Source organism: Salvelinus alpinus, chromosome 29 (assembly GCF_045679555.1).
Source record: "Salvelinus alpinus chromosome 29, SLU_Salpinus.1, whole genome shotgun sequence".
NCBI lineage: Eukaryota > Metazoa > Chordata > Actinopteri > Salmoniformes > Salmonidae > Salvelinus > Salvelinus alpinus.
Window position 1 is genome coordinate 22,620,330 of NC_092114.1, and position 26,689 is coordinate 22,647,018.

The 26,689-nt window shown below is 42.9% G+C and overlaps 1 protein-coding gene across 1 annotated transcript in view; it reads left to right on the plus strand.

Moving 5' to 3' along the window:
* LOC139559318 (gamma-aminobutyric acid type B receptor subunit 2-like) overlaps nt 1-26,689 on the plus strand; it is a 440,826-nt gene that overhangs the window by 155,095 nt on the left and 259,042 nt on the right. Inside the window, exon 3 of the mRNA XM_071375209.1 lies at nt 22,963-23,133. Coding sequence (XP_071231310.1) covers nt 22,963-23,133 — 171 coding nt within the window. The remainder of the gene's footprint in view (nt 1-22,962; nt 23,134-26,689) is intronic.

Sequence of the window (26,689 nt, forward strand, 5' to 3'; positions counted from 1 at the left end):
TATAGGAGGACAGGCTCATTGTAAAGGCTGGAATTAAATATCGGAACGGAGTCAAACGTGTTTTCCATATGTTTGATACCGTTCCATGCATTCCATTCCAGGCATTAAAATGAGCCCATCCTCCTATAGCTCCTCACACCAGCCTCCTCTGATGGGATGATAAATACACACTGTAGGTCACCTTTATACCATATAGGTCATGTAATGTTCACCCAACTGGCACCCTATTGTCAATAAAGTGCCTGACTTTTGACCAGGGCCCATAGGGTGCCATTTGCTACACACAGCCTATATATTGTAGGTAATGTATTGGTCGCATTAAGGTATATTCAAGTACAATTTGTCTACAGTGCATTCAGAAAGTATTCCGACCCTTTGATTTTTTTCCCACATTTTGTTATGTTACAGCCTTATTCTAAAATGGATTAAATTGTTTTTTTCCCTCATCAATCTACACACAATGCCCCATAATGACAAAGCAAAAACAGGTTTGAAATGTTAGTACATTTATAAAAAATAACCTGAAATATGATATTTACATAAGTATTCAGACCCTTTACTCAGTCCTTTTTGAAGCACCTTTGGCAGCGATTACAGCCTCAAGTCTTCTTGGGTATGATGCTACAAGCTTGACACACCTGTATTTGGAGAGTTTCTCCCATTCTTCTCTGCAGATCCTCTCAAGCTCTGTCAGGTTGGATGGGGAGCGTCGCTGCACAGCTATTTTCAGAGATGTTCGATCAGGTTCAAGTCCGGGCTCTGGCTGGGCCACTCAAGGACATGTCACGAAACCACTCCTAAGTAGTCTTGGCTGTGTGCTTAGGGTTGTTGTCCTGTTGGAAGGTGAACCTTTATCCCAGTCTGAGGTTCTGAGCACTCTGGAGCAGGTTTTCATCAAGGATCTCTCTGTACTTTGCTCCGTTCATCTTTCCCTTGATCCTGCCTAGTCTCCCAGTCCCTGCTGCTGAAAAACATCCCCACAGCATGATGCTGCCACCACCATGCTTCACTGTAGGTATGGTGCCAGGTTTCCTCCAGACGTGACGCTTGGCATTCAGGCCAAAGAGTTCAATTGTGGTTTCATCAGACCAGAGAATCTTGCTTCTCATGTTCTGAGAGTCTTCAGGTGCCTTTTGGCAAACTCCAAGCGGGCTGTCAAGTGCCTTTTACTGAGGAGTGGCTTCCATCTGGCCACTTTACCATAAAGGCCTGATTGGTGGAATGCTGCAGACATGGTTGTCCTTCTGGAAGGTTCTCCCATCCCCACAGAGGAACTCTGGAGCTTTGTCAGGGTGACCATCCGGTTCTTGGTTACCTCCCTGACCAAGGCCTTTCTCCCCCAATTGCTCAGTTTGGTCGGGCGACCAGCTCTAGGAAGAGTCTTGGTGGTTCCAAACTTCTTCCATTTAAGACTGATGGAAGCCAATGTGTTCTTGGGGACCTTCAATGCTGCAGAAATGTTTTAGTACCCTTCTCCAGATTTGTGCCTCTACATAATCCTCTCTGAGCTCTACGGACAATTCCTTCGACCTCATGTCTTAGTTTTTGCTCTGACATGCACTGTCAACTGTGGGACCTTACAGTTGTGTGCCTTTCCAAATCATGTCCAATCCATTGAATTTACCACAGGTTGACTCCAATCAAGTTGTAGAAATATCTCAAGGATGAGCAATGGAAACAGGACGCACCTGAGCTCAATTTCAAGTCTCATAGCAAAGGGTCTGAATAAGGCATTTCTAGGGGGAGGGGGTTATACATATTCTAACATTTCTAAACCTGTTTTTGCTTTGTCATTATGGGGTATTGTGTGTAGATTAATGAGGAATAAAAACAATCTAATCCATTTTAGAATAAGGCTGTAATTTAACAAAATGTGGAAAAAGTCAAGGGGTCTGAATAGTTTCCGAATTCCCCAAATGTTTACAATGGCCCTTAGGTCTTGCCACTGAGAAGTTACAGATACTAAGAGCTTTTCTGCTGTGTCCCTTCACAAACCCATAATGTAACTTCACAGAGGGACCTTTCAAGTAAATGTAACCTCTCCCCATCAGTGTTATTCAATTCCATCCCACTTTAAGAACATGGCAGAAACACAAGCTATTTTTCTAATCACTGGAATTAGAGTATGATAGCTAAAGAGATGGAGAAAACACTTGTCTCTGGATTACATCTTCAAACTATTAGACAGGACTGTCTCTAAACAACCAGCTAGATCACTGTGGTTAAATGTCCTCAATTAGTATCTTGTTTCCCTGTGGCTAGCCGTACCCCTGCGTCTGGTGGGGTTCTACCCCACTTCCCCTTTCTAACTCCTCTCTCTCCTTTCCTTCCCTCGTTCCTGCAGGTGCAGAGAGATACCGAGCCCATTCCCATCCCTCTAATGCGCTCCTGTCCTCCGCCTCAATGCTCCCAGCTATGTAGAAAACTGAGGCAGATACCTTGCGAAATCGATTGTGATATCTGTGTGTGGGTGCAGATGGTACTAGCCCAGCGAGGAGGCTCCCCTATGGAGACTCCTAATGGATTTGTGTGTGTGTGTGTGTGTGTGTGTGTGTGTGTGTGTGTGTGTGTGTGTGTGTGTGTGTGTGTGTGTGTGTGTGTGTGTGTGTGTGTGTGTGTGTGTGTGTGTGTGTGTGTGTGTGTGTGTGTGTGTGTGTGTGTGTGAACGGAGAAGTACAAAGACTCCCTATAATCATTCACATCACAGAGTTAAATTGCACTAGAAGGGAACAGATTTTCTCAGATTTTCTCAGATTTTCTCAGTTTAACGTTAGTTTAAAATAAAAAATGTTTTTTTGCTTCAGTTGACTTCAGATAATTGGAGAGTGTGTTGCCACATTCACACATGCTGAGATGCATCATACTACAAGACTCACATATACTGACTGTACAAAACATGAGGAACTCTTTCCATGACATAGACTGACCAGGTGAATCCAGGTGAAAGCTATGATCCCTCATTGATGTCACTTGTTAAATCCACTTCAATCTGTGTGGATGAAGGAGAGGAGATAGGTTAAAGAAGGATTCTGAAGTGTTGAGACAATTGAGACATGGATTGTGTATGTGTGTCAAAGATTTAAGTGCCTTTGAATGGGGTATGGTAGTAGGTTCCAGGCACACCGTTTTGTGTTAAGGACTGCAACGCTGCTGGGTTTGTATCAAGAATGGTCCACCACCCAAAGGACAAACAGACAACTTGACACATCTGTGGGAAGCATAGGAGTACACATTAGGAATGTGTTTCTAACGTGTGGTTTACTCAGTTTACGTATGGCCACACACACATAAACAGGCAAGGCACGTACACACACACATTTCTGCAGTGAGTCTGATCACGTCAGTCTAAGGTACTATTGAATAGGGGAAAGGAGACAGATGCATGAACAATGGGCTGTCTCAAGCTACTGATGAGTTACTGAGTGGACTGTCCTGACTGAATAAATCAAGTGAAAGGATGAATGAAATGAACTACTACTACAGTTGGTCATGTATGGTTGCCAATGCAGATATTTGATTATCAGCCTATGACTAAAATACATGCTATAAACAGTAAATCTCATTGTATCTCTCCCCCATCTCTCCTATCTCTGCCCCACCTCTAGTATCTCTCCCCTCTCTCCCCATCTCTCATCTCTTCCCCATCTCGCATATCTGTCCCCATCTCTCATATCTCTCCCCCATCTCTCATATCTCTCCCCCATCTATTATATCTCTCCCCCATCTCTCATATCTCTTCCCCATCTCTCATATATCTCCCCCATCTCTCATATCTCTCCCCCATCTCTCATATCTCTCCCCCATCTCTCATATCTCTCCCCCATCTCTCATCTCTCTCCCCCATCTCTCATATCTCTCCCCCATCTCTCATATCTCTCCCCCATCTCTCATATCCCTCCCCATCTCTCATATCTCTCTCCCATCTATTATATCTCTCCCCCATCTCTCATATCTCTCCCCCATCTCTCATATATCTCCCCCATATATCATATCTCTCCCCCATCTCTCATATCTCTCCCCCATCTCTCATATCCCTCCCCATCTCGCATATCTCTCCCCATCTCGCATCTCTCTCCCCAATCTCTCATATCTCTCACCCATCTCTTGTATCTCTCCCCATCTCTCATATCTATCCCCCATCTCTCGTATATCTCCAGTGTTATGGGTGGTATGGTGTTAATGAGCCCTAGCTGTGGCTAGCCCCTCTGGACCCTGGTCAAAAGTAGCGCACTTCATAGTGAATAGGGTGTCATTTGGGATGCAACCATTGTGTAATGAGCCATATAGCTGTGGACAGTATATGGGTGATATGGTGTTAATGAGCCATATAGCTGTGGACAGTATATGGGTGATATGGTGTTAATGAGCCATATAGCTGTGGACAGTATATGGGTTATATGGTGTTAATGAGCCATATAGCTGTGGACAGTATATGGGTGATATGGTGTTAATGAGCCATATAGCTGTGGACAGTATATGGGTTATATGGTGTTAATGAGCTATATAGCTGTGGACAGTATGTTGGGGATATGGTGTTAATGAGCCATATAGCTGCGGACAGTGTATTGGTGATATGGTGTTAATGAGCCATATAGCTGTGGACAGTATATGGGTGATATGGTGTTAATGAGCCATGTAGCTGTGGACAGTATATGGGTGATATGGTGTTAATGAGCCATATAGCTGTGGACAGTGTATTGGTGATATGGTGTTAATGAGCCATATAGCTGTGGACAGTGTATTGGTGATATGGTGTTAATGAGCCATATAGCTGTGGACAGTGTATTGGTGATATGGTGTTAATGAGCCATATAGCTGTGGACAGTGTATTGGTGATATGGTGTTAATGAGCCATATAGCTGTGGACAGTTTATGGGTGATATGGTGTTAATGAGCCACATAGCTGTGGACAGTATATGGGTGATATGGTGTTAATGAGCCATATAGCTGTGGACAGTGTATTGGTGATATGGTGTTAATGAGCCATATAGCTGTGGACAGTATGTGGGTGATATGGTGTTAATGAGCCATATAGCTGTGGGCAGTGTATTGGTGATATGGTGTTAATGAGCCATATAGCTGTGGGCAGTGTATTGGTGATATGGTGTTAATGAGCCATATAGCTGTGGACAGTATGTGGGTTATATGGTGTTAATGAGCCATATAGCTGTGGACAGTATGTGGGTGATATTGTGCTAATGAGCCATATAGCTGTGGGCAGTGTATTGGTGATATGGTGTTAATGAGCCATATAGCTGTGGACAGTATGTGGGTTATATGGTGTTAATGAGCCATATAGCTGTGGACAGTATGTGGGTTATATGGTGTTAATGAGCCATATAGCTGTGGACAGTATGTGGGTGATATTGTGCTAATGAGCCATATAGCTGTGGGCAGTATGTGGGTTATATGGTGTTAATGAGCCATATAGCTGTGGACAGTGTATTGGTGATATGGTGTAAATGAGCCATATAACTGTGGACAGTGTATTGGTGATATGGTGTTAATGAGCCATATAGCTGTGGACAGTATGTGGGTGATATGGTGTTAATGAGCCATATAGCTGTGGGCAGTGTATTGGTGATATGGTGTTAATGAGCCATATAGCTGTGGACAGTGTATTGGTGATATGGTGTTAATGAGCCATATAGCTGTGGACATTGTATTGGTGATATGGTGTTAATGAGCCATATAGCTGTGGACAGTGTATTGGTGATATGGTGTTAATGAGCCATATAGCTGTGGACAGTGTATTGGTGATATGGTGTTAATGAGCCATATAGCTGTGGACAGTTTATGGGTGATATGGTGTTAATGAGCCACATAGCTGTGGACAGTATATGGGTGATATGGTGTTAATGAGCCATATAGCTGTGGACAGTGTATTGGTGATATGGTGTTAATGAGCCATATAGCTGTGGACAGTATGTGGGTGATATGGTGTTAATGAGCCATATAGCTGTGGGCAGTGTATTGGTGATATGGTGTTAATGAGCCATATAGCTGTGGGCAGTGTATTGGTGATATGGTGTTAATGAGCCATATAGCTGTGGACAGTATGTGGGTTATATGGTGTTAATGAGCCATATAGCTGTGGACAGTATGTGGGTGAGATTGTGCTAATGAGCCATATAGCTGTGGGCAGTGTATTGGTGATATGGTGTTAATGAGCCATATAGCTGTGGACAGTATGTGGGTTATATGGTGTTAATGAGCCATATAGCTGTGGACAGTATGTGGGTTATATGGTGTTAATGAGCCATATAGCTGTGGACAGTATGTGGGTTATATGGTGTTAATGAGCCATATAGCTGTGGACAGTGTATTGGTGATATGGTGTAAATGAGCCATATAACTGTGGACAGTGTATTGGTGATATGGTGTTAATGAGCCATATAGCTGTGGACAGTATGTGGGTGATATGGTGTTAATGAGCCATATAGCTGTGGGCAGTGTATTGGTGATATGGTGTTAATGAGCCATATAGCTGTGGACAGTATATAGGTGATATGGTGCTAATGAGCCATATAGCTGTGGACAGTGTATTGGTGATATTGTGTTAATGAGCCATATAGCTGTGGACAGTATGTGGGTGATATGGTGTTAATGAGCCATATAGCTGTGGGCAGTGTATTGGTGATATGGTGTTAATGAGCCATATAGCTGTGGGCAGTGTATTGGTGATATGGTGTTAATGAGCCATATAGCTGTGGGCAGTATGTGGGTGATATTGTGTTAATGAGCCATATAGCTGTGGACAGTGTATTGGTGATATGGTGTTAATGAGCCATATAGCTGTGGACAGTATGTGGGTGATATGGTGTTAATGAGCCATATAGCTGTGGGCAGTGTATTGGTGATATGGTGTTAATGAGCCATATAGCTGTGGGCAGTGTATTGGTGATATGGTGTTACTGAGCCATATAGCTGTGGACAGTATGTGGGTGATATGGTGTTAATGAGCCATATAACTGTGGACAGTATGTGGGTGATATGGTGTTAATGAGCCATATAACTGTGGACAGTATGTGGGTGATATGGTGTTAATGAGCCATATAGCTGTGGACAGTATGTGGGTGATATGGTGTTAATGAGCCATATAACTGTGGACAGTATGTGGGTGATATGGTGTTAATGAGCCATATAACTGTGGACAGTATGTGGGTGATATTGTGTTAATGAGCCATATAACTGTGGACAGTATGTGGGTGATATGGTGTTAATGAGCCATATAGCTGTGGACAGTATGTGGGTGATATACTATGGCTTAAGGACAACAAAGTCAAGGTATTGGAGTGGCCACCACAAAGCCCTGACCTCAATCATATAGAAAATGTGTGGGCAGAACTGAAAAAGCGTGTGCGAGCAAGGAGGCCTACAAACCTGACTCAATTATACCAGCTCTGTCAGGAGGAATGGGCCAAAATGTATTGTGGGAAGCTTGTGGAAGGCTACCCAAATCTTTTGACCCAAGTTAAACAATTTAAAAGCAATGCTACCAAATACTAATTGAGTGTATGTAAACTGCTGACCCACTGGGAATGTGATGAAAGAAATACATTCTGAAATAAATCATTCTCTCGACTATTATTCTAACATTTCACATTCTTAAAATAAAGTGGTGATCCTAACTGACCTAAGACAGGGCATTTTTACTAGGATTAAATGTCAGGAATTGTGAAAAACTGAGTTTAAATGTATTTGGCTAAGGTGTATGTAAACTTCTGACTTCAACTGTAAGTAGCCCTTGTTAATTTTGTATTGTGTTATTCTGTCTTTTTTCTTTTAACCTTGTGTGTTCATGGTTTAATCTCATTCGCACACTTACAGCATATCAACAATAATAACAAGCCTTTCACAAGACAAGCACACAGCAGCTTAAAACAAATTTACAGGAAAGCAACCTTAATACAAGAGTCAGCTACTCTGGTAGTGTATATGTACAGTCCTCTTTTCCCCACTAAAACTAAGTGTGCAAGATTGATTCAACGTCTTTGAGCTGACCAGGACATGTGTCTCCTAACAGGGTAAAGAAACAAAGTAGCCAGTGGTGGTTGTAGTTCTGGGGCCTGACAAGCTTGCACAGCTAACTGGTCCTTCTGGGCAAGCTACAGTGACAAGGGCATTCTTCCTGTATGACTACAGTTTGGGATAGGCAGCCAACAGATGCAGCTTGCATGCTAAAGAGACTTATTGACTAACTGGAATGTTATCCCAGCCTGAATGACACTGGGGATACTCCAGCAGTGGAATGGTTGGTTGTCAGGTTGTCAAGGAGAGTCTGGGAAACGGTTGTCACAAATAGACCTCCCCTTAGATCTTTCCAATGCCCAGTTGTGGAGTTTTTACTTCTAAATGATAAGGAGGTGTCTTAAGAGCCCAATCCTGGAGGTGCAAGTTAAACCAAAATGGGGGAAAGTTGTAGCCCAGACTGGTTGAATCAATGTTGTTTCTACTCATTTGCAACAGGTCATTTCATATTTTTCACCTACTTTTAACCTAAATCCAATAACATGGTGAAATGTTTTGTTGATTTCACGTTCAAATCAAGTTAGTTGACAATTCAACCAAATTTGAATCAAAACTAAATGTTGAACTGACGTCTGTGCCCAGTGGAAGAGCTAGGGAGAGGGTGTCAGAATACAGGGTTGGATTCTCTTTCCTTTCGTTGGAGCCTCCCATTGATCCTCAGATAATCGTGACTTGGAATGCTTGGTGGTGCCATTCTTGACTTGGAATGCTTGGTGTTGCCATTCTTGACTTGGAATGCTTGGTGTTGCCATTCTTGACTTGGAATGCTTGGTTTTGCCATTCTTGACTTGGAATGCTTGGTGTTGCCATTCTTGACTTGGAATGCTTGGTTTTGCCATTCTTGACTTGGAATGCTTGGTGTTGCCATTCTTGACTTGGAATGCTTGGTTTTGCCATTCTTGACTTGGAATGCTTGGTGTTGCCATTCTTGACTTGGAATGCTTGGTGTTGCCATTCTTGACTTGGAATGCTTGGTGTTGCCATTCTTGACTTGGAATGCTTGGTTTTGCCATTCTTGACTTGGAATGCTTGGTGTTGCCATTCTTGACTTGGAATGCTTGGTTTTGCCATTCTTGACTTGGAATGCTTGGTGTTGCCATTCTTGACTTGGAATGCTTGGTTTTGCCATTCTTGACTTGGAATGCTTGGTGTTGCCATTCTTGACTTGGAATGCTTGGTTTTGCGATGGAAAGCAGTCTGTTCTGCTGCCATTTTATATATCCAGATAAAGGTGTTTGAGTGTAATTGTGGAAGGCATATTGGATTCCTAACATGGTTGAAGTACACACAAATCTGAAAAATGTCTTGTGTACATGTACAGGTGATTTAACCACCATTTATTGATATTGTGGCAGCCATATTGTATTTTGGATCCATATGCTCCCTTAATTAAGGAATTGCAAGAGCAGGGGCTGAATATATAAACTTCACAGAGGAATCTTTGACTGGAAAAAAATGACAGTTTTCAGTGTCTGAGCCAACTTGCCTTAGAGCCTATTACAATAGTCCCAACATGTTACTGTATGTATTTATGTCAGGCAGGACCATATAGGACTGATGAGAGCAAATTCTACTTACAAAGTTGTCTATTGAACAGGTAGCAAGAAGTGATAAATATTAATAGTTGATATTTCTGCCTATTGTATCTGTATGTTTATAGGTCTATTTTCCCAAAAGGCTGCAAGACATCCTAATGCTGTTTGTTTGTGCATGTAGGGCAGACAATTTACTATTTATATTCCACATTTTAGCAATATCAGAGCTTGCAATATTGGTTTAAATGAGCTTAAGGTCTGTGCACGGCCCTGCCTCCGATACTGCATGGTGTGTGTCTGACCTGTCATCCAATCAGAGTCTCATACTGCATGGTGTCTGAGGTGTCATCCATTAATGGTCTCACATACTGCATGGTGTCCCAGGTATCATCTAATAATGGTCTCACATATTGGATGGTGTCGTATTGGATGGTGTCATACTAGATGGTGTCATGTACAGCCTATCAGTAACATTTCAACTAACTATATGTTAACCCTAACCCGAATGCCTATACTTATGCCAAAATCTTTATTCTATTCTACTGAGCCATTTACCTTATGTTCATATTATATTTTATTATTTCTTATTATTGTTGCATTGTCAAGAAGGAACCTGCAAGTAAGCATTTCATTGGACAGTGTATACCATGTGTATCCCGTACATATGACTAATACAACTTTAAACTTGAAACCTTGACCCTTATCCTAACCCTGAACTTAACCCTTACCCTAACCCTTATTCTAAACCTAACCCTAACTGTAACCTTAGCAAGCAGTTGCTTATCAACAGATAGTTTGCTGATAGTATGACTAATCATGTCCAATCGATATCCCATAAATCATTGCAGCTTCATGCTTCCCTAATGCCTGGCTAATAGGAATGTTACATTTTACATTTAGATCCAGTAAAATGATGACTTGTGGTTATTCACATTTTGAATAGAGTGATGTTTGAAGAGGATTCTATCATCTTGAGTGTTTAACCTTGTTATAAATTATTTGTGTCCATCTGTTTTATTGATTATGTGGTTCTACCAAATTTATGGAGTAATCAATATTTGATCCAGGGTCTTGATCAGTGTTTGGAGGTAAGCAACCTGTGTTGTAGTACCAAGTATTGAAGAAATAGTATATTTATCTGAAATATCATTCATGTTCTTTAACTGGACACAATTACAAAATATTAAAGGTTGTGTGTGCACTTGCGCAAGAACACACACACACACACACACACACACACACACACACACACACACACACACACACACACACACACACACTGAACTGTATAATACCATGATTGCGTGACTATTTATCTTTAGACTCCACATGTCATGCCTCATTAACAGTAGAACCACCATAGGCCAAAGGCCACTGACCTGCTTCTTCACTGACTTTTCCTAAATATGTATATTTTACATTGCTCAGTAGTTTTTTAAACAGCTATTACTAACTGAAGAGGCCAAAAGGGCGTTGGTACCCAGGCTCTAACGCGTCTCTCTCCGCACTGAATGAATGTCGTCAATGAATGAATGGGCGAAAGTAACCAGATAGAAACTGATAATTGCCTGAATGATCTGAATGATGAGGATGAGGAGGAGGGTGAAGAGGATGACTAAATTTAGAACAATAGTATAATGATGATGAAGAATTGTGGGCGGTCTAATTATTTTATTATGAAAGCCTGTAAATGGATATATAATTTCCCCTCAGAGAGTCATATCAGACACTGAGTACAACATACAGTGGGGCAAAAAAGTATTTAGTCAGCCACCAATTGTGCAAGTTCTCCCACTTAAAAAGATGAGAGAGGCCTGTAATTTTCATCATAGGTACACTTCAACTATGACAGACAGAATGAGGGAAAAAAAATACAGAAAATCACATTGTAGGATTTTTAATGAATTTATTTGCAAATTATGGTGGAAAATAAGTATTTGGTCAATAACAAAAGTTTATCTCAATACTTTGTTATATACCCTTTGTTGGCAATGACAGAGGTCAAACGTTTTCTGTAAGTCTTCACAAGGTTTTCACACACTGTTGCTGGTATTTTGGCCCATTCCTCCATGCAGATCTCCTCTAGAGCAGTGATGTTTTGGGGCTGTTGCTGGGCAACACGGACTTTCAACTCCCTCCAAAGATTTTCTATGGGGTTGAGATCTGGAGACTGGCTAGGCCACTCCAGGACCTTGAAATGCTTCTTACGAAGCCACTCCTTCGTTGCCTGGGCGGTGTGTTTGGGATCATTGTCATGCTGAAAGACCCAGCCACGTTTCATCTTCAATGCCCTTGCTGATGGAAGGAGGTTTTCACTCAAAATCTCACGATACATGGCCCCATTCATTCTTTCCTTTACACGGATCAGTCGTCCTGGTCCCTTTGCAGAAAAACAGCCCCAAAGCATGATGTTTCCACCCCCATGCTTCACAGTAGGTATGGTGTTCTTTGGATGCAACTCAGCATTCTTTGTCCTCCAAACACGACGAGTTGAGTTTTTACCAAAAAGTTTTATTTTGGTTTCATCTGATCATATGACTTTCTCCCAATCTTCTTCTGGATCATCCAAATGCTCTCTAGCATGTACTGGCTTAAGCAGGGGGACACGTCTGGCACTGCAGGATTTGAGTCCCTGGCAGCGTAGTGTGTTACTGATGGTTGGCTTTGTTACTTTGGTCCCAGCTCTCTGCAGGTCATTCACTAGGTTCCCCTGTGTGGTTTTGGGATTTTTGCTCACCGTTCTTGTGATCATTTTGACCCCACGGGGTGAGATCTTGCGTGGAGCCCCAGATCGAGGGAGATTATCAGTGGTCTTGTATGTCTTCCATTTCCTAATAATTGCTCCCACAGTTGATTTCTTCAAACCAAGCTGCTTACCTATTGCAGATTCAGTCTTCCCAGCCTGGTGCAGGTCTACAATTTTGTTTCTGGTGTCCTTTGACAGCTCTTTGGTCTTGGCCATAGTGGAGTTTGGAGTGTGACTGTTTGAGGTTGTGGACAGGTGTCTTTTATACTGATAACAAGTTCAAACAGGTGCCATTAATACAGGTAACGAGTGGAGGACAGAGGAGCCTCTTAAAGAACAAGTTACAGGTCTGTGAGAGCCAGAAATCTTGCTTGTTTGTAGGTGACCAAATACTTATTTTCCACCATAATTTGCAAATAAATAAATTAAAAATCCTACAATGTGATTTTCTGGATTTTTTTTTCTCATTTTGTCTGTCATAGTTGAAGTGTACCTATGATGACAATTACAGGCCTCTCTCATTTTTTTAAGTGGGAGAACTTGCACAATTGGTGGCTGACTAAATACTTTTTTGCCCCACTGTACAACGTGTGTAGTTCACAATGGCAAGCTGGACCAAACGAATGCAGCAGAATTTAGATGAGCTGGAGTCAGATGGAGGATCGGATATTGAGCTTGAAATCGACGTTGAGACGTTGCTGATGAAGAGTCTTTGTCTGAGTCGAGCATCCGTCTCCGATGCCTGAGCCTCGACGGAGAAATACCAGAACAGGGCCAACTGAGATGGTGGTCCCAACGGCCACGGTGAGACAGGAGTCTGGCAAAGAAGACTAGCCTGCTCTGAACAGGGAACGAACAAATTAAGCACAACACTCCGCCATATACACATAGGCTTTCCATCTGCCATTCACCAAATATTATCTTCTTTTATTACATTGTACTACGTTAATATTATTGTTATTATTCTATATAATTTGAACCTTTTCTGTTCAATTTTATTTTCTGCGATAGGTTGGTGTGGATGTCCAGATGACAAGACTGTACTCTGTAAAAGGAAGTACTGTCACGCCCTGACCATAGAGAGACTTTTTATTCTCTATTTTGGTTAGGTCGGGGTGTGACTAGGGTGGGTGATCTAGTGCATTTATTTCTATGTTGGCCTGGTATGGTTCCCAATCAGAGGCAGCTGTTTATCGTTGTCTCTGATTGTGGATCATATTTAGGCAGCCATTTCCCCACTGGTTTTGGTGGGATCTTGTTTGTGTGTAGTTGCCTGTGAGCACTGCTTGAGCTTCACGTTTCATTTGCTGTTTATTGTTTTTGTGAGTTTCCTTTATTAAACATGTGGAACCCAAATCCCGCTGCTCGTTGGTCTGAGTATATTTCCAGTTCGTACGACGACCGTGACAAGTACTCTCCGCTGGCCTGTTGTGGTGTTCTACAACGTGCTCGACATGGCTGCTATCAACGTGCACTTGTTGTACAAGCACTGCCTTGACAAGACAGCCAGCAAGAGAGATTTCATCATGGATCTGGCATGTGAGCTTCGTGAGAAACACATGAACGCCAAGAAACAAGCTACTGCCGCCAAGCATGCAGCCAATTAGACAGCCAAGGATGCAGCCTAGGAAACAGCCAAGGCAGCAGCGCGTCCTGCTCTTCCTCTCCCCTATGTACCACAGCTCTCGCTCATCCTTTACAATTGTTAACTTGTGATTTTGTTTAGGAATACGTCAAATCATTTCACCTGTGCACACAGCTGGTTATGTTATTATTATTATTATCTTCTTCTAAAGAAACACCTGTTCCCTAATAATACACAACAAAAAAGACGCTGTAACTAGACTGTAGTACTTACTATAACTCTATTACTAATCAAATTTACAAGTACAGATGATCAAATGTATTCCACTGTAGTGTTTTTATTGTAAGGGGAACTAAAATAGGCTATCGGCCTACGTTTTTCACTAGGACTTTGTGGAATTATACAAAACATATCCTTGACTCTATCTAAACAAATAACTATTGTTTTTATATCTTCTATATTTCCACAAATATTTATTTATGCAACTCATCCTTTACAATTTATTCATGCACATTTATCAAGTGTTGGTGCTTATGATTGTGCACCTTGCAGGTTGATATGCATCTTAATGCATATGCTAAATGGGACTCCCTGCAAAGTTGTCAACGTTCTTTAGCAGGTACTTGGCCAGGCAGCTCTAGTGTTAAGCCCACATAAATACCCTGTAAAGAAGGAACACAAACACATAGTTCTGTAACAGGAGCAGTCTCTAGCAGATCACGCCTCTCAGCATTGATCCATGGTAGCTACAGGCTCCTGTATCTGTAAACGCCTTCCCTATTAACTGCTTGTATTGGCAAAGGTTACTGAGTCCATCGCCTTTAATTCATGTGGGATCAATTTACCTTTTTACAGGTTGCAAACTTCTCTACTGTAAACGTAAATACGATCTACGATTATGCAGTAACCCCGCAGAGGCAAGTTATTCATATGCCTTATCTAGTTGTTTCTATGGACATTACACCGATCTTAGCATTAATGTCAGATAGAATAATAGCCTTTATCTCACCTTATACAAGGCAATTAGCTCTCTACCTCCTCAAAGAGACACTTGACTTGGTAAGATCATTGTTAGTCAAAACTGTCCCTTTAAAAAAAATTATTTTTATTTTATTTCAACTTTATTTAACCAGGTAGGCCATTTGAGAACATGTTCTCATTTACAACTGCGACCTGGCCAAGATACAGCAAAGCAGTGCGACACAAACAACAACACAGAGTTACACATGGGATAAACAAACGTACAGTCAATAACACACCTTTACCCTAAGTCTAAGAAGACAGTCTGCAACATTGTCAATACCTGGCCCTGCCAGGCTTCAGTCAGTGCAATTGGCTTAGAGACTTTATCTATTGACTCCCTATACCTGATCACAGAGACAGCTCCTATACCTGATCACAGAGACAGCTCCTATACCTGATCACAGAGACAGCCCCTATTCCTGATCACAGAGACAGCTACTATACCTGATCACAGAGACAGCTCCTATACCTGATCACAGAGACAGCCCCTATTCCTGATCACAGAGACAGCTACTATACCTGATCACAGAGACAGCTCCTATACCTGATCACAGAGACAGCCCCTATTCCTGATCACAGAGACAGCTACTATACCTGATCACAGAGACAGCCCCTATTCCTGATCACAGAGACAGCCCCTGTTACCTGATCACGGAGACAGCCCCTATTACCTGATCACAGAGACAGCCCCTATTACCTGATCACAGAGACAGCCCCTATACCTGATCACAGAGACAGCTCCTATACCTGATCACAGAGACAGCTACTATACCTGATCACAGAGACAGCTCCTATACCTGATCACAGAGACAGCCCCTATTCCTGATCACAGAGACAGCTCCTATACCTGATCACAGAGACAGCTACTATACCTGATCACAGAGACAGCTCCTATACCTGATCACAGAGACAGCCCCTATTCCTGATCACAGAGACAGTCCCTATACCTGATCACAGAGACAGCCCCTATTCCTGATCACAGAGACAGCTACTATACCTGATCACAGAGACAGCTCCTATACCTGATCACAGAGACAGCCCCTATTCCTGATCACAGAGACAGCTACTATACCTGATCACGGAGACAGCCCCTATACCTGATCACAGAGACAGCCCCTATTCCTGATCACAGAGACAGCCCCTGTTACCTGATCACGGAGACAGCCCCTATACCTGATCACAGAGACAGCCCCTATACCTGATCACAGAGACAGCCCCTATACCTGATCACAGAGACAGCCCCTATTCCTGATCACAGAGACAGCTACTATACCTGATCACAGAGACAGCTCCTATACCTGATCACAGAGACAGCTCCTGTTCCTGATCACGGAGACAGCCCCTATACCTGATCACAGAGACAGCCCCTATACCTGATCACAGAGACAGCCCCTATACCTGATCACAGAGACAGCCCCTATTCCTGATCACAGAGACAGCTACTATACCTGATCACAGAGACAGCTCCTATACCTGATCACAGAGACAGCTCCTGTTCCTGATCACAGCGACAGCTCCTATGCCTGATCACAGAGACAGCCCCTATTCCTGATCACAGAGACAGCTACTATACCTGATCACAGAGACAGCTCCTATACCTGATCACAGAGACAGCTCCTGTTCCTGATCACAGCGACAGCCCCTATACCTGATCACAGAGACAGCCCCTATACCTGATCACGGAGACAGCTCCTATACCTGATCACAGAGACAGCCCCTATTACCTGATCACAGAGACAGCCCCTATTACCTGATCACAGAGACAGCCCCTATTCCTGATCACAGAGACAGCCCCTATTACCTGATCACAGAGACAGCTCCAATTACCTGATCAGTCAAGTGTCAAATAATCTGATACGGCAGACTTCATTCAGTGAGAAGGCATGCTCTGAGAATGAGAATGGACCATTTATCGATCTCTCTCTGTTTATCTCTTTCTTTCTATCTAAGCTCTCTTTCTCTCTTTTTCTATATGCAGTATCAACCTCTCTCTTATATGCTTTCATTATTTTCATTTTTCTCTTCTTCTCTGTCATTCTCTTATATTCACATCACTTGATTTCAACTGTTGAATAATTCAAAATGGAAGACAGACAGAAAGCAAACAGGCTTTATATTCTCTCAAACTACACATTGTATTTATAATCGCGTCTCAATAGATTTCCCCAGCAATCGTATCACTAAGTAATTCACACAGATATTCTCAAATACATCATTCTGTAATACTACCGTGTTCTAATAATCCCCAGACGTAGAGTGTCCCAAATGGCACCCTATTCCCTATGGGCCCTGGTCAAAAGTAGTGTACTATATAAGTAATAGGATGCCATTTGGGACATACCCTCATTACCAAAGCCCCAGTGACCTTGCAGTGGGTGGGGAGTCTCAGACAGAGTCCCAATCTCTACAGCTTTAATTAACATTGGCACTGGGAGCCTGATGGAGAGGAGAGTGGAGACACAGGTTGTCCATGTGGCCCTGTCTATCTACCTGCTGAGCTGTGTGTGTGTGTGTGTGTGTGTGTGTGTGTGTGTGTGTGTGTGTGTGTGTGTGTGTGTGTGTGTGTGTGTGTGTGTGTGTGTGTGTGTGTGTGTGTGTGTGTGTGTGTGTGTGTGTGTGTGTGTGGGTTAAAGGGGATTACTAGGAGTTGATGGAAAGGAGGGCTACCTGCAGCTCCATTATGGTGGCTTGTAAAGAATGTCAATCTTGCGTGTGTGTGTGCACCAAAGAGGGCCATTACATTTGAATAGACCTTTTTAAATCTTGTTATGTAAGACAGCACTCTCAGATATGTGATATCATAGCGCTATTTTAAGTCTTCCATATGAATAAAACACTCTACTGTATTTAGTCAAAGACTGACCCATTTTGTCAGCTGTGTTTGAGATAATTTCACGATGACTTTCTCACCAAACCGTCTGCACCATTGGCAGCTTCAGATTGATTTGGAGACAGAAAGGCAACCTTGACTTGTTACCTCAAATCCAACAATAGATTTTCTCAGCTAGTGACCTATAATAACCACTTAGTCACTTGGCCCTGAATCTAAACAGGATCATTTACCTGGGGTCCTAGAGTCACATCTCTGTGCAAGACCAATGTGAAAAATAACAATAACCGGCAATTCCCTTCAAAAATCTAACTGCTGGGCTGATATGGGCTCTCAGGGTGGAACTTAATTCAACCCATAGCCATAGAACTATGAACTTAATGTCTTTGTTAACTGCATCTCTTATTCTACTAGTTGGTAGTATGAGTGGTAGTAGTACTGTAGAAGTAGTAGAAGTAGTAGTAGTAGTTGCAGTAGTAGTAGTAGTAGAACAGTTAGGTTGGAGTCATTAAAACTCGTTTTTCAACCACTCCACAAACTTCTTGTTAACAAATGATAGTTTTGGCAAGTCGGTTAGGACATCTACTTTGTGCATGACACAAGTAATTTTTCCACCAATTGTTTACAGACAGATTATTTCACTTATAATTCACTGTATCACAATTCCAGTGGGTCAGAAGTTTACAAACACTAAGTTGACTGTGCTGGAAAATTCCAGAAAATTATGTCATGGCTTTAGAAGCTTCTGATAGGCTAATTGACATCATTTGAGTCAATTGGAGGTGTACCTGTGTACCAATTGGAGGCCTACCTTCAAACTCAGTGCCTCTTTGCTTGACATCATGGGAAAATCAAAAGAATGTTTGCCATAATGACCATCGTTATGTTTGGAGGAAAAAGGGGGAGGCTTGCAAGCCGAAGAACACCATCCCAACCGTGAAGCACGGGGGTGGCAGCATCATGTTGTGGGGGTGCTTTGCTGCAGGAGGGAGTGGTGCACTTCACAAAATAGATGCCATCATGAGGGAGGAAAATTATGTGGATATATTGAAGCAACATCTCAAGACATCAGTCAGGAAGTTCAAGCTTGGTCGCAAATGGGTCTTCCAAATGGACAATGACCCCAAGCATACTTCCAAAGTTGTGGCAAAATGGCTTAAGGACAACAAAGTCAAGGTATTGGAGTGGCCGTCACAAAGCCCTGACCTCAATCCTAAAGAAAATGTGTGGGCAGAACTGAAAAAGCGTGTGCGAGCAAGGAGACCTACAAACCTGACTCAGTTACACCAGCTCTGTCAGGAGGTATGGGACAAAATTCACCCAACTTATTGTGGGAAGCTTGTGGAAGGCTACCCAAAATATTTGACCCAAGTTAAACGATTTAAAGGCAATGCTACCAAATACTAATTGAGTGTATGTAAACTTCTGACCCACTTGGAATGTGATGAAATAAATCATATCTGAAATAAATCATTCTCTCTGCTTTTATTCTGACATTTCACATTCTTAAAATAAAGTGGTGATCCTAACTGACCTAAGACAGGGAATTATTACGTGGATTGAATGTCAGGAATGGTGAAAAACTGAGTTTAAATGTATTTGGTTAAGGTGTATGTAAACTTCTGACTTCAACTGTATTTGTATTAGCGGTAGTAGTAGTAATAGTAGAAGTAGTAGTAGTAGCAGTAGCAGTAGCAGCAGCAGCAGCAGCAGCAGCAGCAGCAGCATTACTAGTGCTAGTAGTAGTAGCAGCAGCAGCAGAAGTAGTAGTAGTAGTAGTAGCAGCATTATATTAGTAGTAGTAGCAGCGTAGCAGCACCAGCAGCAGTAGTAGTAGTAGTAGTAGTAGCAGCAGTAGTAGTAGTACTAGCAGCAGTAGCAGTAGTAGCAGTAGTAATAGTTGTAGTAGTAGTCTTAGTTGTAGTTGTATTAGCAGTGGTAGTAGTAGTTATAGTTTCCGTCGTTGTGGTAGTAGTAGTACTAGTAGTAATAGTAGTAGTAGTAGTAGTGGTAGTAGTGGTAGTAGTAGTTGTATTAGCAGTAATATTCGTCATAGTAGTAGTAGTAGTAGCAGTAGCAGTGGCAGTAATAGTTGTAGCAACAATAGTAGTAGTACTACTAGTAGTAGTAATAGTAGTAGTAGTAGTAGTAGTAGTAGTAGTAGTAGTAGTAAATACAATTAATCATTAGTAGTAGCTACCACTAATAGTAGTGGTAGTGCTAGCAGTAGTGGTTGTAGTAGTAGTAGTAGTAGTAGTGGTAATAGTATTGGTAGTGCTAGCAGAAGTGGTTGTAGTAGTAGTAGTAGTAATAGTAATAGGTGTTTTACAACAGTCATTCTGTGATCATACTATGTTATACCCATATATGGGTTCCAATCAAGCGCTTATAGTTTTGTATCTGATTTTCCTGTAGTTTACCCAAGGTATATAATTACCACAGCAACCCTTTCCCCTTTCTCCCCGGGCTATCACAGGAGACTTCAACCCAATCAATGTGTTTGGGCAAAAAATCACTGGTTGTCATTGGAGACCCATGGGAGCTTCTCCCGGTGTGGGTGTAGCAAACAGCCGTAGCTAAACGGAGATTAAAACTACAGCGGAAAGACCCAGTAAAGCCCTTTTAAAACTGGTGGGTGATTTTGGATTTAGCACTGGTACTGAAATAAAGGGTCTCCTCTCTCCTTAATTGACGCTTGTAATCCGTGTGTTGTTCCAGGGTCCTCAACTGATGGTTTGGGAAACAACAGGGCGCCCAAAGGAAATGGGTTCTAGAGAGTGGATAATACTGAGGCATGATGGGCCAGTGGAGGTTTGCTGTAGATTTGCTGAATGTTGTTGGTAAATGTTTGACTGACATCGGTTCAACATATGGATTCTATCAATCTCCAGTTATGAGGTTTACTATAAGGAGAACATGGTGAAATGTATTCTCAGTGTAGAGAAAATAATTAACATGAAAGCTATATTAATCAAATGTATTAACCACATTCCCCACAAAATGATATACTAACTGTACATACTGTATGACATCAATATGAGTTGAGATAATACAAGAATACATGTTTGAAAATAGTAATAAGATTATTCTTGACTGGTCTTGACTGGCTTTTGAAGATCACGGCAAAGCACCCCAGAGTGGAGGTGCTATGACTAGCTTCTCTAATCTTAAACCTGCTTCCAAGAAATATGCACGCAATCACACACACACACCCCTAGCCTCAATCAGAACGATAATATCCTCCTTTTGATCGCTATCATGAATCAGTGTGTCTGCTTAATTTCTTTCTGCGCAGTAATTAACCCTGCGTTGATTCATATCAGTCATTCATTTAATGAGAGATTGGACACATTGAAATTGGAGTGCAACGAGTTTTCTTCTCTCAGCTAGCGAAACATGCTAATGGAACCGAGGCAACCATTACGGATTTGGCAGGACTAGGCTAAATTTCTGCAAAGCCAAAGTCTCCCATTCAACGTTATCTTTCTGCGATATGATTGTTAACACTTTACTGTCGCCCCTCATGTATATGGCTTCACAAAGCCTTTAAAACAACTACACTATATTCTTTGTCAAACTGTAAGGTGAACATTTACGTAAGGTGAACCTTTCCAAATTCTAGTTTTAACTTTGCAATGATGTCTTTGTCAAGAGCTCGCTACTTTTTCAGTATACATGAGACAGTGTGGTGGTATCTTTGTCATTCTCATCTCGTGTTTGCTGGCTGTCAGTTAGTAGAGAGAGAGGGAGAGAGAGAGAGACAGAGACAGACAGACAGACAGACAGACAGACAGACAGACAGACAGACAGACAGACAGACAGACAGACAGACAGACAGACAGACAGACAGACAGACAGACAGACAGACAGACAGACAGACAGACAGACAGACAGTTGTTTCTCTCTCTCTCGTCTCCCTCCCAGTAGCAGAGCCAGAGAACCTTCCACTTCCAGAGTAGTGTAGGGACAGATACTGTGGAAGATACTGTAGGCCTACTGTTGGTCAAAGGGAGAGAACACATTGATGTGTGAAAATGTTGTACATTCCATAGCAGTGAATGTCTCCATGTTCACTCAATGATTTGGTTTTCAACTTGTACCTGGAAAAACATGACTTCAGAATATGTTTCCACAGACGAAAGTAGCCTAGTGTGTTGTATTCAGAGCTAGTGCTTGCTACATAAAATGCAGTCCTTGCTGTTTGAAATCTTGAAAGCAGTAATTTCCTGAAAAAGGTCTCTCTTTTAAAGTTCAGCAATTTTTGGGGGAACCTGAATTAATTTAAACCTGCTTATGGTGCAGTATTTGAACTGAATATGCGAGGTGTATTTAAAAATGACACAGCAAATTTGTATCAACTTTTCTGTGCAAAGAAAATGAATGGAAACGGAACCAAACAGAACCCATGTAAACGATTGTTAGAGAGGAATACTTTTAACTTGACCTTAGTCTCAGAATCTTTCATGAATACACAAACAAACAAACACAAACACAAACACACACGTCAGTCAGTCAGTCAGTCAGTTAATGTCGTCCATCCCAGCTGTCACTCCCACCAAACAATTACAGCTCCTGTTACTGTGGGCACTCTGAAGGTGTGAGCTTCCCTGATGTTTCCACAGACGTGTGAGAGTGTTAATTTGTTCAGACTAGATGGACTCCCAGACTAGATAGAGAGTGTGTGTGTGTGTCTGTCCTCCCGGCGTGTGTGTATGTATCTGGCGTGCGTGTGCGTGCATGCGTCCGTGCGTGCGACTGACACACTGAGACTGCCCTAGTTGCCATGGCTTAATCCCTCAGATGGCGATCGAAGGCCTCTGTCTAGAGCTCAGATCTCAGATGGTGATCTAAGGCCTCTGTCTAAAGCTCAGATCTCAGATGGTGATTTAAGGCCTCTGTCTAGAGCTCAGATCTCAGATGGTGATCTAAGGCCTCTGTCTAAAGCTCAGATCTCAGATGGTGATTTAAGGCCTCTGTCTAAAGCTCAGATCTCAGATGGTGATTTAAGGCCTCTGTCTAAAGCTCAGATCTCAGATGGTGATTTAAGGCCTCTGTCTAAAGCTCAGATCTCAGATGGTGATTTAAGGCCTCTGTCTAAAGCTCAGATCTCTGGGCATGAACTCCTACTTTCAGAATACCAGGATCAGTCTGAATGTAGCCAACGTTTATTGGTCAGAAATGTACTATTCTGTACCTTTCCTTTTCTTTCCAGCTCTCCTTTGCGGCAACAACCCCTGTTCTGGCCGACAAGAAGAAGTACCCCAACTTCTTCCGGACGGTTCCGTCGGACAACGCAGTGAACCCAGCCGTGGTCAAGTTCCTCAACTTCTACAACTGGAGCCGCGTGGGGACCCTCACACAGGATGTCCAGAGGTTCTCAGAGGTGAGGGACGAATATATTATGACTATATTATGATTGATTGAGTAATTGATTGATTGATATTAAGATTTTCTTTGAGATAATATGATACAGTATATTGTAGAGATCTCATGATACAATGATATATTGTGGCGATATCGTGATATTATGATATACACTACATTGGTATGTGGACACCTGCTTGTGGAACATCTCATTCCAAAATTATGGGCATTAATATGGAGTTGGTCCCCCCTTTGCTGCTATAACAGCCGCCACTCTTCTGGGAAGGCTTTCCGCTAGATGTTGGAACATTGCTGCGGGGACTTGCTTCCATTTAACCACAAGCGCATTAGGGAGGTCGGGCACTGATGTTGGGCGATTAGGCCTGGCTCGTAGTTGACGTTCCAATTCATCCCAAAGGTGTTCGATGGGGTTGAGGTCAGGGCTCTGTGCAGGCCAGTCAAGTTCTTCCACACCCATCTCAACAAACCACCACACCTGCTCAGATAGCTGATGTTAAAAGTTATTTAGGGAAATTTAAGTCTCCAGGTTCAACAATTTTTGCAATTCGTTCCAGTCATTGGCAGCAGAGAACTGGAAGGAAAGGCGGCCAAAGAGGTGTTGGCTTGGGGGTGGACCAGTGAGATATACCTGCTGGAGCGCAACGGGTGGGTGTTGTTATCGTGACCAGTATCCTGAGATAAGGCGGAGATTAACCTAGCATAGACTTATAGATAAACCTGAAGCCAGTGGGGCTGACGATGAATATGTAGTGAGGGCCAGCTGACTAGAGCATACAGGTCGCAGTGGTGGGTGGTATAAGGGGCTTTGGTGACAAAACGGATGGCACTGTGATAGACTGCATCCAGTTTTCTGAGTAGAGTATTGGAAGCTATTTTGTAAATGACATCGCCGAAGTCGAGGATTGATAGGATAGTCAGTTTTACGAGGGTATGTTTGGCGGCGTGAGTGAAAGAGGCTTTGTTGCGAAATACGAAACCGATTCTAGATTTAATTTTGGATTGGAGATGTTTAATGTGAGTTTGGAAGGAGAGTTTACAGTCTAACCAGACACCTAGGTATTTGTAGTTTTCCACATATTCTAAGTCAGAACCGTCCAGAGTAGTGATGCTAGTCAGGCGGGCGGGTGCGGGCAGCGAACGGTTGAAAAGCATGCATTTGGTTTTACTAGCGTTTAAGAGCAGTTGGAGGCCACGGAAGGAGTGTTGTATGGCATTGACGCTCGTTTAGAGGTTAGAGGTTAGTTAACACAGTGTCCAAAGAAGGGCCAGAGGTATACAGAATGGTGTCGTCTGCGTAGAGGTGGATCAGGGAATCACCCGCAGTAAGAGCGACATCGTATATACATTCAGAGAAAAGAGTCGGCCCGAGAATTGAACCCTGTGGTACCCCCTTAGAGACTGCCAGAGGTCCAGACAACAGGCCCTCTGATTTGACACACTGAACTCTGTCTGAGAAGTAGTTGGTGAACCAGGCGAGGCAGTCATTTGAGGAACCAAGGCTGTTGAGTCTGCCGATAAGAATACGGTGATTGACAGAGTCGAAAGCCTTGGCCAGGTCGATGAAATTGGCTGCACAGTATTGTTTTTTTTATCAATGGCGGTTATGATATAGTTTAGTATCTTGAGCGTGGCTAAGGTGCACCCGTGACCAGCTCGAAAACCTGATTGCACAGCGGAGAAGGTGCGGTGGGATTCGAAATGGTCAGTGATCTATTTATTAACTTGGCTTTCGAAGACTTTAGAAAGGCAGGGCAGGATGGATATAGGTCTATAACAGTTTGGGTCTAGAGTGCCACCCCTTAGGAAGAGGGGGATGACCGCGGGCGGCAGCTTTCCAATCTTTAGAATCTTGAACGATACGAAAGAGAGGTTGAACAGACTGGTAATAGGGGTTGCAATAATGGCGGCGGATAATTTTAGAAAGAGAGGGTCCAGATTTTCTGGCCCAGGTGAATTGTACGGGTCCAGGTTTTGCAGCTCTTTCAGAACATCTGCTATCTGGATTTGGATGAAGGCAAAGCTGGGGAGGCTTGGGCAAGTAGCTGCGGGGGGTGCGGAGCTGTTGCCCAGGGTTGGGGTAGCCAGAAGGAAAGCATGGCCAGCCGTAGAGAAATGCTTATTGAAATTCTCGATTATTGTGGATTTATTGGTGGTGACTGTGTTACCTAGACTCAGTGCAGTGGGCAGCTGGGAGGAGGTGCTCTTATTCTCCATGGACTTTACAGTGTCCCAAAACTTTTTGGAGTTAGAGCTACAGGATACAAATTTCTGTTTGAAAAAGCTAGCCTTTGCTTTCCTGACTGACTGCTTATATTGGTTCCTGACTTCCCTGAAAAGTTGAATATCGCAGGGACTATTCGTTGCTAGTGTAGTCCGCCACAGGATGTTTTTGTGCTGGTTGAGGGCCGTCAGGTCTGGAGTGAACCACGGGCTATATCTGTTCTTAGTTCTACATTTTTTGAAAGGGGCATGCTTATTTAAGATGGTGAGGAAATTTCTTTTAAAGAACGACCAGGCATCCTCTACTGACGGGATGAGATCAATATCCTTCCAGGATACCCGGGCCAGGTCGATTAGAAAGGCCTGCTCGCAGAAGTGTTTTAGGGAGCGTTTGACAGTGATGAGGGGTGGTCGTTTGACCGTGGACCCATAGCTGATGCAGGCAATGAGGCAGTGATCGCTGAGATCCTGATTGAAAACAGCAGAGGTGTATTTGGAGGGCAAGTTGGTCAGGATAATATCTATGAGGGTGCCCATGTTTACGGATTTAGGGTTGTACCTGGTGGGTTCCTTGATCATTTGTGTGAGATTGAGGGCATCTAGCTTAGATTGTAGGACTGCCGGGGTGTTAAGCATATCCCAGTTTAGGTCACCTAACAGAACGAACTCTGAAGATAGATGGGGGGGGGCAATCAATTCACATATGGTGTCCAGGGCACAGCTGGGAGCTGAGGGGGGTCTATAACAGGCGGCAACATTGAGAGACTTATTTCTGGGGAGATACATTTTGTTTTATTAGAAGCTCGAACTGTTTGGGTATAGACCTGGAAAGTATGACAGAACTCTGCAGGCTATCTCTGGAGTAGATTGCAACTCCTCCCCCTTTGGCAGTTCTATCTTGACGGAAAATGTTGTAGTTGGGTATGGAAATCTCCGAATTTTTGGTGGCCTTCCTAAACCAGGATTCAGACACGGCTAGGACATCAGGGTTGGCGGAGTGTGCTAAAGCAGTGAGTGAAACAAACTTAGGGAGGAGGCTTCTGATGTTAACATGCATGAAACCAAGGCTTTTACGGTTACAGAAGTCAACAAATGAGAGTGCCTGGGGACACGCAGGGCCTGGGTTAACCTCCACATCACCCGTGGTACGGCGGGGCGCCGTGTCGACATAGGGTCCGGGCCAGGTGGCGAAAGAGGTATTGTAGTTGTAGTAATTTTGTTTGTTAGCTGGGAGATGCGCCTGGCTCGCGAATAACTGGTGCTTGCTTCGGGGCAGGGGCGTTAGTCACTATAGCCACTTGATGGTAGCTAGCTAGCAGCGATGATCCGATGCA